This window comes from Melanotaenia boesemani, chromosome 7, assembly GCF_017639745.1.
Source record: "Melanotaenia boesemani isolate fMelBoe1 chromosome 7, fMelBoe1.pri, whole genome shotgun sequence".
Lineage (NCBI taxonomy): Eukaryota > Metazoa > Chordata > Actinopteri > Atheriniformes > Melanotaeniidae > Melanotaenia > Melanotaenia boesemani.
Genome location: NC_055688.1, coordinates 8,824,316 through 8,843,262, shown reverse-complemented (window position 1 = coordinate 8,843,262; position 18,947 = coordinate 8,824,316). Strand labels below are relative to the sequence as shown.

Here is an 18,947-nt window from a genome sequence, read left to right as displayed (position 1 = left end):
TCAGATGTCTGTGAACTCAAAGTCAACACAAACACAGTGAATGGAAATGTGAAGCTGTCTGACAACAACAGAAAGGCCACATTTGAGGAGGTAGATCAGAAATATCCTGATCACCCAGAAAGATTTAACAAGAACCATCAGCTGCTGTGTGAACGTGCTCTGACTGGCCGCTGTTACTGGGAGGTTGAGTTTACTGGAGGAGTTCACATCTCCGTGAGTTACAGAGGAATCAGCAGGAGAGGAGAGACAAATGATGGTTGGTTCGGAGGAAATCATCAGTCCTGGTCATTGTTCACTAACGGTGGTTACACAGTCTGGCACAATAAGAGAGGAACTCCCATTTCTTCCTCCTCCTCTTCCTCCTCCTCAGCCTATCAAAGAATCGCAGTGTATGTGGACAAGCCTGCTGGCACTCTGTCCTTCTACAGAGTCTCTTCTGACACACTGATCCACCTCCACACTTTCAACACCACATTCACAGAAGCTCTTTTTCCAGGATTTGGATTGTGGTCCTGGTCTGGCCTACCTCATGCTTCCTCAGTGTGTCTCAGTCCTCTGTAGGAGATTTTCTCCTCTTATCAGAGAAAAAACACATCATTGCAGAGCAGACTGCCATTAAACTGAGCTGTCACTGACAGCAATCCAGCATCATTCCTCACTGGAGATTACATTTCTAACATTAAGTATAAAATAAGTGGTACGGTTGTTCATGCTTTATTTATTTTTTGTAACTGTGTTAAAATGGCTGAAGGGTTTAAACTTTTATAATTTTACTGTGTACATTTCCATCCTTATATTTATTGCATGCTGGTTCGGCTTCAGTTTTATTTTATATTAAAATGACTGTTACTATTGTATAATTTCTGTTCTTTGGTATAAAAGGCTCTCTTTTCATTTTTGTACATGTTTAAAGTGTTGTTTCCTTGTATTTATCAGCTGTTGAAAACAAAATAAAAAAACATGTTCACAATACAGTAAATCACTCCATGTTATCGCAGAAAAACTGACGTCAATTAATATAATTCTGATATTAATAATAAAATAAGCAGTAAAAGTCATGAAGGGGTGTTCGTCCTGTTTGGTAGTTTTTGTCATTTAAGCAAATAACTGAGAGAATAAGCCACCGGTGTTATAGTGTTTTTTGTTACGTGTAAAGTTCATCATGGATCATCAAGGTTTACTTCAAGTTGTTTAGTATAATCACTACAAAATAATTGTGTACTTTAACATCAAATAATCATGCTCAAATCATGAGAAATGATTAAAAAAAACATTGTTTACCTTAATTAGAATCAGTCAGGGTTAACTTTATTTATAAAGCACATTTACAACAACCTGAGAACAAACAAATAAACACAATAATACAAATAGCAAAATTAAATGATAAAAGCTAAAGAAGTTAGTCAGAGCTTTAACTGGAACGTGTTGGTGTAGCAGCTCTGACAAATATGATGAACACAAATCATTTAAAACTTTAAGAACAAGTAACAAAATCTTAGACTGGATCCTGAAACAGGGAACCAGTAAAGAGCAGCAAGCAAACGGCAAAACCAGAAGAACTACCATCATCATATTACCATTTTATCAACATACATCATTTGTAGTTGTGTAATCTCTAGGTCAGCTTTATATTTCATCTGTGTAACAGATAGTTTCCTAACCCTGTTTTAGAGCTTGTTCTGGGGGTTATAACATGAGAGGTAGGAGGACAGGGACACCGCGGAGCTCAGGTAAATCTAGGAGTTTTTGATCAGTATTGTCCTTGTTGTGTGTAAATGAAAAACACATTGTTTATAGAAACTGAAACAAGATTAAAAGTTGTCTATTTAAAAATGGAGCACAGTACAGAACAGGTAACCTCACATTCCTACCTTACCTGTGTGCGCCTGTTGGAGGCGGAGCCATGAGTCCTTGCAGCTGGCGTTTTCCTCCTCTACAGTCAGGTGCACTGTTTAACTTCAACACGCTGGACTGTAAGTTTGTTTTATTTCATATAAACAATTTCAGCTTTCTTTAAAAGTATTTTAACTTTAGATAAAGTTACAGGAGTTTAATAGTTTCAGTGTTTTATAAAAAATGTTAATTTGATATTTGTATTCTTTAAATGTGTTTCCTTTGGATGGTTTTTTTAAATATAAATTTAAGTAGTTTTTAGATTTGAATGGATATTTATATAAAAATGTGGTGTGACTGGATGATTCTGTCAGTCAGTTCGGTGGTGCTCATTTTTTTTGTGGTCTGTTTTAATCTCAAACTCCAGCAGTTTTATCAACTGAACTTGTTTTGTTTTTTTACTATAAGCTGTGTAACCACATTCTGCTAAAAGCAGAAATGACTTGAAAAATAAACCACCAGATTTCACACTGGGATTTTCCAAGTGTTGAAAAAAAGAAAGTTACTCATCAAAATGATGATATTGTTGCGTGATTTGTGATGTCATGTGTATACAGATTATTTAAAAAGTATACGAAAATGTTCCACCTCCACCAGTTGTCCCTCCATCACAATCAAAAGTCCCATGACAAAAAAAATCTGGTAATAAGATTTTTTTTTATCTATATTTTATTTGTGCTTCAGTCTTGCTTTATGTCTACTTCTACTCAGTCTTTTACTATTCTAATCTAAAAAAAATACACCATTGTGCTAACTGTAGATCACGGCAGATGTACTGGAAATCAAATATTTATGTTTGAAGTTTTTTGTGACATAGCAGTTGTAACTTAAAGTGTAAAATGGGGACACAACTGACAACAGAAAGTAAAGCAGACATAATGTTTCTGTCTGTTGTGAATAGTTAACATGACTTAAACCAAGAAGGCAGCTCCAACTGGTCAGACTGGATTGTTAAGGTGACCGTAGGTGTGTGTAATGTTCTGCCTGCATGTACATGTTTAAACATCAGTGTGGTTTATATCATTTGTGATGTGTAATGTTGATGGATTTTTTTACTTATTCTAATTTTAATTCAGCTTTTTTGTGGTTTTTACTTCTAGCAAAAAATCAAACACTTTGGAAGCAGCCTGAACACACACACACATACACACCCACACACACTCACACAGGAAATTAGATATGGGGGACTTTAGGTCACACATAATATGACCATGTTTATGATTAATACGACCAAACGGTGCAGACATACTCGCGTGACTTCCTGCTTCTCGCTCCGTGTCAGCTCTCTTATGCTGTGCCCTCCTACAACTGTACATAAGAATATTTTTCTTTGAGTTCCTAATTCTGTTTTTAACAGGGGAAACCCAGAATATGAAAAGGAGAAATGGCCACTTGTTATTAAACTCATTTGTGACTTATGAGGCTTAGGATGGAGTGAACAGTTTTGACTTTCTTTGACCCACGTTGGTCTGGTACAGTCCCCACATTACTGCTGATGTCAGACCAACCCACCTGTAGCTTCATTTCACTCTGAAAGTTGCAACCCGAGACACTATTTAACTGCTTTACAATTTAATACCAGCAAAGAGGGATAAATCCTCAACTTTTCTTATTTTACACTGGACGACCCCCTATCTTTCCACCTCATTTAAACCTGCCCATCCGGTTGAGGATCACATGACTAATTTGTGTGAGCAACAGGTCTGCAGGTGAACAGTCTGGAGGAATTTGACAGGTGTGTTTAGTTCTGTCTGTTTCTGGACACTCAATCTGCATTTAAATACTGGCAGAAACAACAAAAGATTGTAGATTATTATTCAATTTTCCAATAAATATTAATGAAATTCACTGACGTAGAAGACACACACAAAAACTGTAGACACGTTTTTAATGTTACCAACATTAATATGTCATTTTGAGTTTATTTACTTATTTATTTTCAAAAAAGTATATTTTAAAAGAAAGAGAACTTAGAGTCTGGAATGAAGGTGAAAACATTTTTGTTCCTGTGGGGAGAAATTCTCCGTTTTCAGCGTCACCTCTGTGTTTCCTCTACAGATAAAGTAAGAAAATCTCGGGGAATGGAAACTGAATTCAGCATAATTTAAGGTAACACTATCCACCCAGGACAAGTGTTTGATGACTGTATTTAGTTTAATTTGGACCAAAGCTACAGTTTTCCTGTAACTGGAGCTCAGTGTGCTTGTCATGAGTTGTTGTGTGTTTTTTTAGGTGAAGCTGTTGGAGCTGCTATGAATCCGTCTGAAGACAGAAAAGATGGAGTCCATCCCTCTGAAGCTACTTTATCTGGGGAAGATGAGAGCCAGAAAAAAGCTCAGAGGTAAGATGACCACCTCTACCTGATTGTTCTTTATGTAAAAGCTCAGTATTCAAACCTCTGCACTTTCATGCCTGTGCTGCAGCTTAAAGTCCAGACGGGGGTGCATGGTATAACATCAAAGCTGCATCACAGCGAGGGTCAAGTCCAGCAAATGAGGATCTTCAACCAAAGGATGGAAACTGGAAAGGTTTTCCTCAAAGCGGCATACCGGTTTGCTTCAATTCTGGACATATTTATCACCACATCATAGAATCAGTGCAAGAAAATAGTGATGTGGAAGATGAAGGATTACACTGTCAAACAACAAAACCATTGAGAAGAGGAAGACAGTTGTTTGAGAGTCAAAATGTGACCATGATGCAGGATTTATATCAAGGTAACCAGTATCATGTTAAAGCAAAAGTTCTTGGAAGCATGCGAAAGATCACATACAATGTTGTGATAGTTCTCTCCACGAACACTGGGTTTGTGCAAAATGCTTCCTGTGAGTGTAAGGCTTCCTCACTTGGGCGCTGTAGTCATGTGGCTGCAGTTCTCTTTGCAATAGATGACTGTAAGAACTCCAGAAGTGATGAATCCTGTACAAGCAAACCATGCACCTGGAATGTTGGCAGGAAGGTGGGCAAAAACCCAAAGTCCATCACAGATGCTCAGTATCCAAACAGAAAGCGGAAGATGTCTGCTGTAATAAACTTTGACCCTAGGCCTACTTCTTTGCGGAGGACATCGCTAACACATGTGGAGATGAACAATTTTGTGAGAGATCTACAAACTGCAAGTTCTCCTCAGGGTAGTATGTGGGAGACCATCATCCCCATGCATTATGACAACTACACCCTCTCCATTGATGAAACAGGCTTGTTACAACAAAAGGTGGGCATAATTTGCCAAAATCTGATGCCCAGTGTGAGTGGTATCACAGAACTATGTTCTGTACAGGGGGATGAGACTTGGTTTGCTGAGCGCAGACTTAGGGTAACTGCATCTATAGCCAAATCAGTAGTAACAGCTTCAAGTGACTGTGTTAGAGCAAACCTGGTGAAAAGAAAGCTATGGGAACCACCTGTGAAAGCTGTTAGTCTGGAGTATGGCCATGCAAATGAGGCTAAGGCAAGGCAAAGCTTTGTGGAGAAATTCCCGAACATGACAGTTAGAGAGACTGGACTGTGGGTAAACTCTGAGTATCCCTACCTTGCTGCCTCACCAGATGGCCTGTTGCATGACAGAGACTTGGACAGTCACGGGGTGTTGGAAATAAAATGCCCCATATCACTGAAAGAAGCACATCCAAAAGACTTCTACACAGCACTGAGCAAGAAACAGCTGGCAGGTTTCTGTTTGAAGGTAGATGGGGATGAGGTAACCATAAGTAAAAAACATGAGTACTATTACCAGGTGCAGATGCAAATGGGCGTTTTACAGAGAGAGTGGTCCTACTTTGTTATTTGGAGCCCAAAAGGAATGATAGTTAAAAAAATATTGTTTGACAAAGATTTCTTTGACTCTATGGTTCCTGTTCTGAGAAACTTCCACTGTAATTACCTGTGCCCAGAGTATGTAGAAATGAGACTTCCTAGACACCTTCCGATTCTGAGTTTGAACTATTGATGCTGAAAGATCACAGTGAACATTATCAGTCACAATAAAAAAAACAAATGCATCTGAAATGTTTTTATTTGAACTTCATTTCTATTACAATTAATTACTTCATGACAGAGTAGTTAATTCAACAGCTCATGTATGAATTAATTCAAGAACTTCACTGCTACCTCACGTTCAACATCTTTCCTGTTATGTTACAAGTGGTTCTTGAAAGTTGACTAAGCAGGCAGCAACAAAAACCATTTGTGAAAATACAGGCTGCAGTGACAGGGGTACAACTTTACTGAGCAATCTAAATTTTTTTATTCTCTCGATGCATCTTTCAACATGGATTCTTACTCTTGCTATCTTTTTAGTGTAAATTTCTTCCTCTGGCGTGAGCCGTTTTCTCCCACTCAAAAATGGTGGGATGTTAAGGTGAACCCCCCTTTCTGCTAAAATTTCCCTTATTGTGAAACCCCGATCAGCTAGAACAAGATCCCCAGCTTCAAGATTATCAAGAAATCCACTTTGCTTTACAATTTCAACATCAGAGATCGACCCTTCGTATGCATCAGATACAAACATAACAGCGCCAGTGGGGGACACACCTACTAAAACTTTATATGTCCCATGACTTTTGTACGATGAGTACAGATTACCCTGTTGCTCAAAATTAGAGGCTTGTTCAACAAAAAATTCAGTACAATCAATAATGGTTCTAATCCCTTTGAATCTCTTAAAACACGAAGGGAGATTTCTGGCAACAATTTCTCGAGATGCAAACATTTGTTTTCTCAATGTGGAAAACTCAAGATACATAAACTGAATCCAAGTGGTGACTATTTTTGAGACTAAACTAACAGAAACTCCAAATCTAAATGCCAAATCCTGATGAAGTAAGCCAGTTCTCAGTCTTATTAGGGTAAGAAATAGTTTATTAATGGGATCCAGTTTTCTTTTGACACCTGGCCTTTTACTTGGAGATATTTCTGACCTTAATGTGCTTTTGTGATATGTTAACTTATCTGTAGAGGGTCCAAGGAAATTCCAGAGAGCCATGAACTGAAGCCATGTCAGACCAGTGTAGAATTTTGCCTGCTTGTCATCATTTCTGACATCATCAACAGAAAAAGTGCTTTTCTGCTGTGCATTTACATCTTGCTCTCTGCACTTTGAGAGTTCATCTTTTGGAATCTTGTTTTCCAGTTTTAACTTAATCAGTTCATCACATGTATCATCGGTCTGACAGGATTGGTCCATCTTATCAAAGCTATCCGTGATGATTTGAGCTGAAAGATCTGAAAAATATAAATTGAAACAATTAATTTCCATCCTGATAGTGTGAAAAGACACAGATTAAAAATATATTTTTATTCTTAATTTTGAAAAAATATATCACACAACCTGAAACTGAAGAAAGGTCCAGAAGGGCTGTTGCAGCTGTGGTATCATCATTTATGTGAAGATCAGTCGATTCGTGTTCTGTCTCGTGGCTACTCGGTGTGCTTGACGATGGAGTGTTGTTGTGGGTCAATCTTTTCCTCTTTCTCTTTGCTTCAGAAACAGCCTCATTTCTTTGGGTAGGAGCTTTCCTTTTGCGGGCTATTTTCTCCACCTAGAAACAGAAAATGAGTTTTATAAGATAATACCTCATTTGGTTTAAAAACACAATCACAAAACAAAACATGACAATAGAACATTGGCTGAGCAAGCTTGGCCTGTTTTATTGACACCCAGCTGACAGGCAGGTCAAAGAAAAATAAATAGTGGCCCATTAGTCTTAATACTTTGGTGGCTTTGAGAGGTAAGGTCTAAAAAGCCTGTGTTACAAAATGTGGAGTGTTCAGCTACTGGATTCCATGACAACTACCCACAGTAAAGCAAAGTTTATCATCTGTTGTTCATTCTTGTCTCATGAGACTAGTTTGAGCTTCTCATACTCGTATCATTCTGTGATCATTTGTTGCTGAATTACTTCTCCTAAGGTTACCATAGGAGAAAGAGGCAAGCAAAAAAGGGGAAAAGACATTGAGACAAAGGAGGTTGAGTTGAGATAACTACTTGAGCAATACTTGAGAAGTGGGATTAACAGGTGGGATCTCACTAATGTCTCAAATTCATCTGAATCCGAGACATTATAATTAATAATAGTTATAATAGTTCGTCCAGTAATGAAAGACAAGAAGTTGCCTTAAGTTCAGTAAAGAGTGGAGCTGTGCGTAGAGGCAATTGTCTGGACAACCAGCTACGGAAAAAGGATATCATGAACTGTATGAATGACCATTCTGCCGCGGAAAAGGCAAAGAACCTACCTGTCCAGATGTTGTTGTTGCTGGTATTGGGTCTGGATCATCAATTGTTGGCCCTTTTCCACCGAGGAAATGCAGAGAGCAAATGTATGTATCCTTTGTCACATTTTTCTCAGTGAATCTCTCCCGTTTACAAGCTCGTACCCAACGTTGGCATTTCTCTGGTTCTCTTCCGGGCTTTGGAAATGGAATGAAAAAAACTCCCTTCATATGTTCACGGTCACTATATCGCGAGTCACTTCGGCAGACACCGAAGCAGCAGTGTTTAGTTGTTACCATAATAGTTTTGTTAAAGAAATATTCGGATATTCGGAATGCAACTTTGCTCGTACAAACACAGTATACACGCTCTACAGGTTGTTTGTCCGAATCCAATATGGCGGCGGCGCCTGCGCAGTACGCTGTTCTAAAAATAGCATTTTGACGTCATTCGTGATCAGTCCTGGAAGCTCGTTCAGATGCTGAAGGAAGGTGAGAAACGAAGCCTTTCAGATTAAAAACAAAGAAAGAAAATAAATGGTTCACAAATATTATATTAATGTTTTATCCAAAATAACTTTAATCAACATCTGTATCTGTCACTGTTGTTTTCCTGCCAGCATCGATTCAAGACCAGAATCTCCTACTCCCAGCTGTGTGTCCCTCCAGAGTCAACAATCAAAAAATATTATGCCTGACTTTAAAGAACAATCTACTGAGAAGAAGTAAGCTGAAAAAAGATGATTTATTTATTTATTTTTTTACATTTTTCCAGTGTTGTAATTGATGATTGCCCATAAAATCCTCTTTATACATCCAACTTTCTCTAACAAACCTAAACTACTAATTTAACTAAGTTCTCACAAGTGATGACTGCTCAGTATAATCTAACAAACACTCCTGCCATCAGAGGAATGCATGCGGTTTTATTTTTTGCATGTCCATTTAGATCTGTGTCCTCTGAAAGAACTTCATTAACCATAGACAACTGCCAGTTTTCTACTTCTGTAATTCCATCAAAATGCAAGTTTATTAACTATAAAAAAAATAAATAAAAATAAGTCAAGATTTGTAAATAAAATAAACTTGAAGTACACATAATTTAGCAATGGTAAGTGCAATCTAGACATATGAATAAAACCATGGTGATAAGTTTGTGGAGGGTGTTTTACTACAGTAATAAAAGTGAAAATGTAGAGCTTTAATAAAGAAGAATAAACACCTCTGGTGGGTGGAAACTGGCAAGAAAATAGAGAAAATTCTAAAAGAAACCAAAGTCAAAGACCAAACCTAAACAAACATTACAACAATCTAGACTTCAGACTATGCAGTACCTCCATCTGAGTGATAGAAACCCAAAGCAAATCCACAAATGCTGGGTGGGAAACAACGAGAACCAGAGATGCAAACTTCATGACATTTCCATATGGAGGAACTGAAGTCACTGCACCCTCAATAACCACTGTTTTGTGTCAAAGTCTAGAGCAGCAGCACACACCACCAATAAGAACTGGTTAAAAGAAGGACATACATCTATACATCACTCTCTCTTTCTCTCTTTATATATATATATATATATACATACATATATATCTATATCTATATCTATATATATATGTATATATATATATATATGTATATACGTATATATGTATATGGCCTCAACGGACGAAGTGCTCAGTGAATGTCTCAGGCAGTGGAAAACAGATCATGTGGTGATGGAGAAACCATCGTGGGAGAAAAAGCCCCTCCATGGGTTACCACCGACAGATAACTGAAGTGGCTGATATCGAGAAATCCTACCAATGGCTAGAAAGGGCTGGACTGAAAGACAGCACAGAGGCACTGATCAAAGCTGCACAGGAGCAGGCCTTGAGCACCAGAGCAATAGAGGCCCAGATCTACCATACAAGACAAGACCCCAGGTGCAGACTGTGCAAAGAGGCCCCTGAGACAATCCAACACATAACTGCAGGGTGTAAGATGCTGGCAGGGAAAGCTTACAAGGAGCGTCATAACCAAGTGGCTGGTATAGTGTACAAGAACATCTGTGCGGAGTACAGACTGGAAGCCCAGAGGTCAAGGTGGGAAACACCTCCAAAGGTGGTAGAGAATAACCGAGCTAAGATCCTGTGGGACTTCCAGATCCAGACCAACAAAATGGTAATGGCAAACCAGCCGGACATTGTGGTGATGGACAAATAGCAGAGGAAAGCCGTTATCGTTGACATCGCAATACCAAGCAACATCAGGAAAAAGGAACATGAGAAACTGTAGAAATACCAAGGCCTGAAAGAAGAACTTGAGAAGGCCTGGAAGGTGAAGGCAACAGTGGTGCCCGTGGTCATCGGAGCACTCGGGGCAGTAACCCCCAAACTGGAAGACTGGCTACAGCAGATCCCAGGACAAACCTCAGACATCTCGATCCAGTCCTAGGAACAGCAAAGATACTGTGCAGACCCCTCAAGCTCCCAGGCCTCTGGTAGAGGACTCGAGCTTGGATGGATGAGGGACCACCCACAGAGGGCGAGGGGACAATTTTTATATATATATATATATATTAGGTCTGTCAAAATTAACACATTAACTGCATTAACTAATTTAATGCAATTTAACATTAAAATTTTTTTAATGCATGGGCAGCATGATAATCCCCATACATCCGTCATTTCTCTGTCAAAATGGCGGGACATGGAGAAGCGCGATAGAAAAGATCAGCCTGGTGGTTCTATGGATGGAATTGAGAATAAATACAACCATGGAGCAAACCATGGGTGTCACCTCGGTAAAAGGGTCCCACACTTTTCCCGTATTTTTTGTAAACTTGCGACAGCCAGCTGCGTTTTGCACCAATATGTCTACTCTAGTAGCTCTCTGATCGTCTCTGTGCAGCTACGGCTGTTTGTAATCAGCTGATTAGCTTTTCTCTCATTGCATTTGTTTATCTTAAGAAGGAGGAAACTAGCATTCACCTCAAAGTATTGTTTTTGGCAGGACCTTCTCTAACACAGTAGCTGACTAAAGGATGTAGCTGTAGAAAGGATTTATACTTCAGATATGCAGGGGCGTGTCTAGAAAAGTTCTGATGAGGGTTCCAGGCAGGAGCACTGAGCAGAAAAAGGGGGGCACAAACAAGACTCTTTTTCTTTAGGTCTAGATTTTATGAAATATTGAACTGATTATTACAACTAAAATGATCATCTAACGCAGTGGTTCCCAACCTATTGTCCTTGAGGACCCCCTTCATGCAAATACTAGAAGGTGTGGACCCCCTGCCCCACCCCGTGCTGAACCCATGCTTGGTTTCATGCTTTAATTAGCAAGATTCTCACCATAAATACTGAATTCTGGCTGAGTTCTGTCCTTCCATCAAGCCAAAATTAAACATTTAGCCTTACTTTTCCCAAAATGCCAGTTCCATGTAAATGACATGCCCAGATGATTAAAACAGCTTGACCAGATAAACATTTTTAATCACAATGGCTTTGAATGGTCAAAACCTTGGGGAACCCCAGTGCTCTTTGGGGGATCCCTTTAGGGGTTCCTGGACCCCAGGTTGGGAACCACTGATCTAACGTTAAAAAAGTGAAGAAAAACTTGTAAAACAAACAGCCAATGATCTATTTTATCAACAGTTGTTTACTTTGGGTGATGCTGCTGTAGGACTTTCATCACTGCTGCACAAACACTTACACTTTATCCAGATCATCAGTTTTATCAAGGTTTCTTCATCATTCATTCGACCATTCAAAGGAAATTGTTCCTGACTTTAAAGAATTAGATTCAGCTGAAGAGAGGTGAGATAGGCCTATACATTCACACACACACACACACACACACACACACACACACACACACACACACACACACACACACACACACACATATATATATATATATATATTCTGTTCTCACAAGTGGTGATTGCTCAGTAAAGTCTAAGACACACACACACACATACATACTTTAAACTATTGATTTCACTGTTCCTGCTAGCAGAGGACTGCGTCCAGTTCCATTTGTGCATATTAATTTAGATCTGACTTTTGAAAGAATCAAAAATTAATCGTGAAGAATTCTCAGTTTTCTCTTTCTGCAATACCACCAGTATGCAAGCTTATGCATTAAATGGTAGAACAATTAAAAATAGTCACTCATTGTGATTAAAAAACAGGATGTGGAAAAAATAGCTTGTAGAACACATGATCTAGTTCCAAACCGGAGGTCAGGTCAGAAGTTTGCTTTGACTTTAGAAGTGAGTCAACTCCCACTCTCAGAGCTTCGAGCACAGATGGCAAACTTCATGAAAGCTTCCATTAACATTAGCTGATATATTTATTTATTTTTTAAAATATTTATTTTACTTCTCACAAATGATGATTGCTTAGACTAATCATTGTATTTATTTATTTTTAATGTAATTAGATAAGCCAATGGAAATCTAACTTTCATTAAAAAGGATGACGTGGACCCAAGGGTGGTGCTAGAGGGGTGGCCTGAGGGAGCACAAAGCACTCCTTAAATCTTACTAGCCTCTTGGTGCCACCTCAAGAAAAACAATATTTAGTGTAAAATAACCTTTACCAGGGCAAACCTTAGATGTCCTGGTCCAAGTGAATGCAGCATGTGAAGTACATTGTTCAACATTACCACTACCATGTTGTAGATCACAATGCAGCTTTCATGCACCATCCTCTCATCAGCTGCCTATATGGGTGCTAATGTTTATGATACTTTATTTTAGAGGATGTAAATGTAATAAAATCATCACCAAAAGCCAGATGTAGGCTGTCTTTCTAACCATCCTTGGACTAGGTTTAAGCTTGTTTCTGGCTATCCATAACAAAGAAATGGCCCTGCTGCTTCTCCTCAGAAATGGGGTGAAATGGGCTGGCTCACAGAAATCCAGAGTGAGGGGCATCAAAGCATCTTTATATAGTAGAAATTGCATTGGCCCACCCAAAGACCTGGATATGTCCCAGCAAAAAAGAGATAATAATCCTATAACTTACAAATTGGTCCGTTGGACAGGGCTGCTAAACTAACTGCTTCCAGCTTCTTTAAATGTTCTGAGGCATCTGGTTGCTTTGTCTTTCATTAGGCCAAATCACTGGCTGCAGTTTTATGGTGTCAGTGGCAAGTCATTTAGAATAACCTGACTGAACTGGATTCACACCTCCAGGACATTCCTATCAGATCTGAGAATGTTCACTGTTTGTGTCAAATGCCTGTAGAGGTTGTGGGCTTTATGCTGTGAATTCAGGTTGGGATCCTTTTGTGACTGTTTTATCGAAACAAATGAATCAAGTAAACCACTTAGACAGCCTTATGAGAACTTTTATTTAATGTCTGCTTCACAGAGACGATGTGGAGTGCCAGGATGTTCCTGGTGGTCAGTCTACCCAGCAGCATCAACCCCATCTGGATACAGTATTTAGGGTATGTACTTGTATAACAGCTTACTTTGACCTCTACACTGTAGACTGAAGGAATGTCACTCAAATCAGCATGGCTTGATTGTTTGGCTCCGTGAATGCCCTGACTGTCACAAAGTGGTATACTTGACCTGTTGTTAGTTAATCTGGGGGTTTTATTAGTATTACCAAACTTGTCTTCCGTCCTTTTTTTCTGATTAAAGCTTTTAAGACCATGCTCCTAGTGTACTAAATTATTTTGTGATACCAAATACACTGAGAAGTGTAAATGTTTTCTGCAAAAATATCTAAATGGATATTTAGATAACTTGACATTGGTCAAACAAAGCATTCCATACCTGGAAAGAAAATAGATATTAATAAGATTGCGTCTTTAATGTGGTGGTATTTTTCAGGAGCTGGAGGACAACATTGTCACTTTTGTAAAGAACGAGCTGGAGACAATCAAGAAGGCTCTGAAACTGGATTATCCAGGATGCCTAGAAAGTCTGAGTGAGGAGAAGGTGTTGGATGATGAGGATAAAGAACAGTGGAGAAGCAGCAGAGAGGCCTTTATTAAGATCACACTGCACTTCCTGAAGAAAATGAACCAACAGGTGCTGGCTGACCGCCTACAGAGCAGTAAGAGGAATATTCTAAATATTTACTTGCATTGTACTGTAAATAAGATTAATAATATTTTAAATGAACCAACAATCATTTAAATATTCACTGTTAAGAAGAAAGAAATGTCATATTTACCGTAAGATACTTCTGGAGATCTTTATTTCTGTTTCTTTGTGTGTTTTTTCAGTACATCATTCTGCAGTTTGCAAAAGTAAACTGAAATCCAAGCTGAAGAAGAAATTCCAGCATGTATTTGAGGGGATTTCTAAAGAAGGAAACCCAACCCTCCTCAACCAGATCTACACTGAGCTCTACATCACAGCGGGAGGGACTGGCGAGGTCAATAAAGAACATGAGATCAGGCAGATTGAAGCAGCATCCAGTAAATCAGACAGACAAGAAAGAAAAATCTCCCCTGAAAACATTTTTAAAACTCCACCTGGCAGAAAAAACACAGTCAGAACAGTGATGACGAAGGGAGTGGCTGGCATTGGGAAGACAGTCCCAACTCAGAAGTTCACTCTGGACTGGGCTGAAGACAAAACCAACCAGGACATCCAGTTCACATTTCCATTCACTTTCAGAGAGCTCAACGTGCTGAAGGACAAGAAGTTCAGCTTGGTGGGACTTCTTCATCACTTCTTTACTGAAATCAAAGAAGCAGAAATCTGCAGATTTGAAGAGCTCCAGGTTGTCTTCATCTTTGATGGTCTGGATGAGTGTCGGCTTCCTCTGGACTTCCTTTTTTTTTTTTTTTTTTTTCTTTTTTTACCTGTCTTGTCCAGCATCGTTGCAAACAGAATGAATGTCTGGCTGCCGTCTGGTGCCGGGCAATTTTACTCTATCAAGCAGGGATTTATACTACATGTATAAAGTCCCTCTTGATGATATGAAAAACTTTATTAAATCAAACTCTTAATGCTGGACTCGACCGGAGGGGACAGAGAGAGAGAGAGAGAAAAGAAGGGAGAGAGAAGAGGGAGGGGAGGGAGAGGGACAGAAAGGGTGTGGGGAGTGCAGGTGGGGACTTCAGACATCATACAAAAGACCATGTAATCCATACTACTTACAACATATATATTTAAGATCATCCTAGCCAGTAGGTCATTACACAACTAGTTGATAATAGTAACAATAATAATAATCACAATAATAATAATAATAATAGTAATAATAATAATAATAAGAGTAATAATAATAATAATAATAACAGAAATAATAATAAAATTTTAAGAATAATTATAAGAATAGAGAGAAAAGGTATATTGAAGAAAAAAAACAAAAAACAAAAATATGATAATAGATATAAGTGAAACTGCTGTATTCAAGAACACGCGCAGCGAAACCTGTGTGGATGTGTTGGAGAACTCGGCCACACGGCGACGCAGAGACTGTGTCAACATACCGAATATACGGAGTGGAGACGTTCAGGAAGGAGTGACCATGCAGAGTGATCATGCAGATGCCACCTCACCTGAACAGAGGCCAGAGTCAGGCCAGCGGTCCTGAGACCCAGGCCACCAGCCCCCCCGTAGGTAACAGACCCCGACCGGTCCACAGAGACGACCACTCGCCCGCCCAGGAAGACAGCAGCAGGAGACCCCAGCAGGAGCCCCCCCGCGGACACAGGGCACCGGTCCCGGCAGGCCGAGGCCAGCAGTCCCCGACCCCCCCCGAGCACCGGCCGCCCGGGACAGACGGGGCAGAGGGCCCGGGCCCAGGAGCTCAGGGACACCCCCCACCCCCACAGGCCGAGGGCCAGCACGCCACCCGGGGGGACCCGGCCCGCCCAGATGGCCACCGCCAGAGGCCAGCCCCACACCCCAGTGCCCAGCCGCACACCCCGAGAACTAATCCTGCCCCCCCCCAGACCAACACACACACAAACAAACACACACACACACACTCTCCTTCCACTCCTCCATTCATCCTCCCACGCATACACCATCCATCCTCCATTCCTCTGGACTTCCAAAACAATGAGAAACTGACTGATGCCACAGAGTCCACATCGCTGGATGTGCTACTGACAAATGTGATCAGGGGGAACCTGCTTTCCTCTGCTCGAATCTGGATAACCACACGACCTGCAGCAGCCATTCAGATCCCTCCTGAATATGTTGACATTGTGACAGAAGTCAGAGGTTTTGCTAATCCACAGAAAGAAGAGTACTTCAGAAAAAAAATCAGAGTCGAGAAGCAGGCCAGCACGATCATCACCCACATCAGGGCATCGCGCAGCCTCCACATCATGTGCCACATCCCAGTCTTCTGCTGGATCACTGCTACAGTTCTGGATGATGTGTTGAAAAGTGAAAATATAGGAAAGCTGCCTAACACCCTGACTGAGATGTACATCCACTTCCTGGTGGTTCAGACCAAGAGGAAGATTATCAAGTTTGATGGAGGAGCTGAAACAGATCCACACTGGAGTCCTGAGAACAGGAGGATGATTGAGACTCTGGGAAAACTGGCTTTTGAGCAGCTGCAGAAAGGAAACCTGATCTTCTACGAATCAGACCTGACAGAGTGTGGCATTGAAACTGAGGCAGCATCAAAGTACTCAGGTGTGTTCACTTGGATCTTTAAAGAGGAGCAAGGACTGTACCAGGACAAGGTGTTTTGCTTTGTGCATCTGAGTGTTCAAGAGTTTCTGGCTGCTCTTCATGTCCGTCTGACGTACGACTCTGGAAACAATCTGCTGGTAAAAATTCAAACAACCTCCCAGGAACCTGAAACCAAAGCATGTACAGATACACACTTCTATAAAAGTGGTATAAGGGAGGCGTTACAGAGTCCAAATGGCCACCTGGATTTGTTCCTCCGCTTTCTCCTGGGTCTCTCAATGAAGAAAAATCAGAGCCTCCTACGAGGCCTGCTGACACAGACAGAAACTAGCCCACAGACCAATGAGGAAATAATCCAATACATCAAGAAAAAAATCAATGAGAGTGTATCTGTGGAGAAAAGCCTCAACCTGTTCCACTGTCTGAATGAACTGAACGATCCTTCTCTGGTGGAGGAGATCCAAAAGTCTCTAACATCAGGATACCTCTGCAAGGATAAGCTGACTCCTGCTCAGTGGTCAGCTCTGGTCTTCATCTTGCTCTCCTCAGAGGAAGATCTGGATGTGTTTGACCTGAAGAAATACTCTGCCTCAGAAATGGCTCTTCTGAGGCTGCTGCCAGTGGTCAAAGCCTCCCGCAAAGCTCTGTACGTACAAAAGATAGTTGGATGGAATTGTTGTTATACACTGACATGAAACAGGCGGGTATGGTTTTAATATGTTGTTGTTTTTACAGCATCAGTGTCTATGACCTCTCAGAGACAAGCTTCGAAGCTCTGTCATCAGGCCTCAACTCCCAGTCCTCCTGTCTGAGGGAACTGGACCTGAGCAACAACAATCTGCAGGATGCCGGAGTGAACCTTTTGTCTAAGGGACTACAGAGTCCAGACTCTAAACTAGAAACTCTGAGGTACAGTATTGACCTGTAAGCTTCCAAATGCATCTGTAATCTTAAACTTTAACAATGAAACAGAACAAATCACTTTCTGTTAAACCTGTAAAGGTGTTTTTGTTGAGTAACTTGTTTGCCAGTGATAAAACGAATCAATTAATCAATCTACACTATAACTGGATTTGAGGAGGACATAACTTAACAGAGTGCCAACTACAATTAAGAGCAGAATACAATGTTTTCTTAACTAAGTTATGCTGCTGTTATTAACTCTGAGTTGCTGTATCATCCATGACACTCATACAACATACAGATTGTCGGGTATCAGCTTGTTGCCTGTCATGTGTGATTTTAATTTAACATTGGTTTTGTCTCCAGAATGAGTTTCTGCAGCCTCTCGGGGGAAAGTTGTGCAGCTCTGTCATCAGTTCTCAGCTCTCAGTCTTCTTGTCTGAGAGATCTGGACCTGAGTAACAACAACCTCCAGGATTCAGGCGTGAAGCAGCTGTCAGCTGGTCTGGAAAAATCACTCTGCAGACTGGAAACACTTAGGTCAGCAATTAACCTGTTCAACTTACAGCCTTTTGAGTTATTAACAGACTAGGTGGTTCTAATTAGTCTATAAATAACCGAGTGAAAACTTAACAAGTCCTGCACAATGTGAAATGTAATGTTTGACTTGTTTGCAGCTTGTCCGGCTGTCTTGTCACAGAGGAAGGCTGTGCAGCGCTACACTCTGCTCTGAGCTCCAACTCATCCCATCTGAAAAAGCTGGACGTGAGCTACAACGATCCCGGAGACTCTGGAGCGAAGCTTCTGTCTGAGAAACTGGAGGATCCGCACTGTAAACTGGAGACACTCAGGTGTGGAGAGACGTGATGTGGTCACACACAATGTCAAATCCAGCAGGCGGAGCTGGGAATATTTTCTCATTAGATCAATTCAGTCTAATACATGAAGTCATTTTATTTTTATTCATTTATTTATTTTATTTGTTTATTTGATTGGGACAGGGCTGAATAATGAACATCCGTTAAAAAAAAGCATAATGCAAACATGTCAGATATAGCAAAGAATGCTAATTTTAATCATTTTCACCTTAAAAGTACTGAAGCAGGCGAGATCAACTGAAAAGATTTTTTTATAAGGGATAATGTAACAGTTGGTAAAATAATTGTTTTACCAATTCCATTCTTTCTAAACCTCTACTCACACTGAGCATGTTGGACCAATGTGAGGCTCAGTATCTTACCAAAGAATATATCAACATGTAAAGGGGAGAAAACCCACTCTGCCAGCTGTGGCTTAGGGTCATTGATACATCAATTCAGTGTTCAACGAC

At 40.3% G+C, this 18,947-nt stretch overlaps 3 protein-coding genes across 12 annotated transcripts in view; 2 read left to right on the top strand and 1 right to left on the bottom strand.

The window, feature by feature from the left end:
• slc25a48 (solute carrier family 25 member 48) overlaps positions 1-18,947 on the top strand; it is a 54,096-nt gene that overhangs the window by 33,513 nt on the left and 1,636 nt on the right. For 5 of the 8 annotated variants that reach the window (XM_041990160.1, XM_041990170.1, XM_041990167.1 and 2 more), the window contains one exon: positions 5-1,058. In XM_041990160.1, coding sequence (XP_041846094.1) covers positions 5-561 — 557 coding nt within the window. In that variant the 3' untranslated portion in view covers positions 562-1,058. Of the gene's footprint in view, positions 1-4; positions 1,059-5,182; positions 5,188-16,183; positions 17,361-17,449; positions 17,624-17,983; positions 18,158-18,294; positions 18,469-18,947 lie in introns of those variants that run through there. The other 3 variants (XM_041990162.1, XM_041990161.1, XR_006011023.1) reach the window with 3 other exon arrangements.
• On the top strand, positions 1,911-5,887 carry LOC121643021. Its single transcript, XM_041990176.1, has 4 exons — positions 1,911-1,973; positions 3,952-4,002; positions 4,126-4,234; positions 4,317-5,887. The coding sequence occupies exon 4, from the start codon at positions 4,589-4,591 to the stop codon at positions 5,840-5,842; it is 1,254 nt and encodes a 417-aa protein (XP_041846110.1). The 5' UTR covers positions 1,911-1,973; positions 3,952-4,002; positions 4,126-4,234; positions 4,317-4,588; the 3' UTR covers positions 5,843-5,887.
• The window catches only part of LOC121643020, a 28,219-nt gene continuing 14,995 nt past the window's right edge, over positions 5,724-18,947 (bottom strand). Inside the window, exons 3-6 of one of the 3 annotated variants that reach the window (XM_041990175.1) lie at positions 8,131-8,569; positions 7,223-7,433; positions 6,454-7,116; positions 5,724-5,804 (exon numbers count right to left, since the gene is read on the bottom strand). In XM_041990175.1, the coding sequence (XP_041846109.1) occupies positions 5,773-5,804; positions 6,454-7,116; positions 7,223-7,433; positions 8,131-8,406 (1,182 nt within the window). In that variant the 5' untranslated portion in view covers positions 8,407-8,569 and the 3' untranslated portion in view covers positions 5,724-5,772. Of the gene's footprint in view, positions 5,805-5,890; positions 7,117-7,222; positions 7,434-8,130; positions 8,570-18,330; positions 18,335-18,947 lie in introns of those variants that run through there. The other 2 variants (XM_041990174.1, XM_041990173.1) reach the window with 2 other exon arrangements.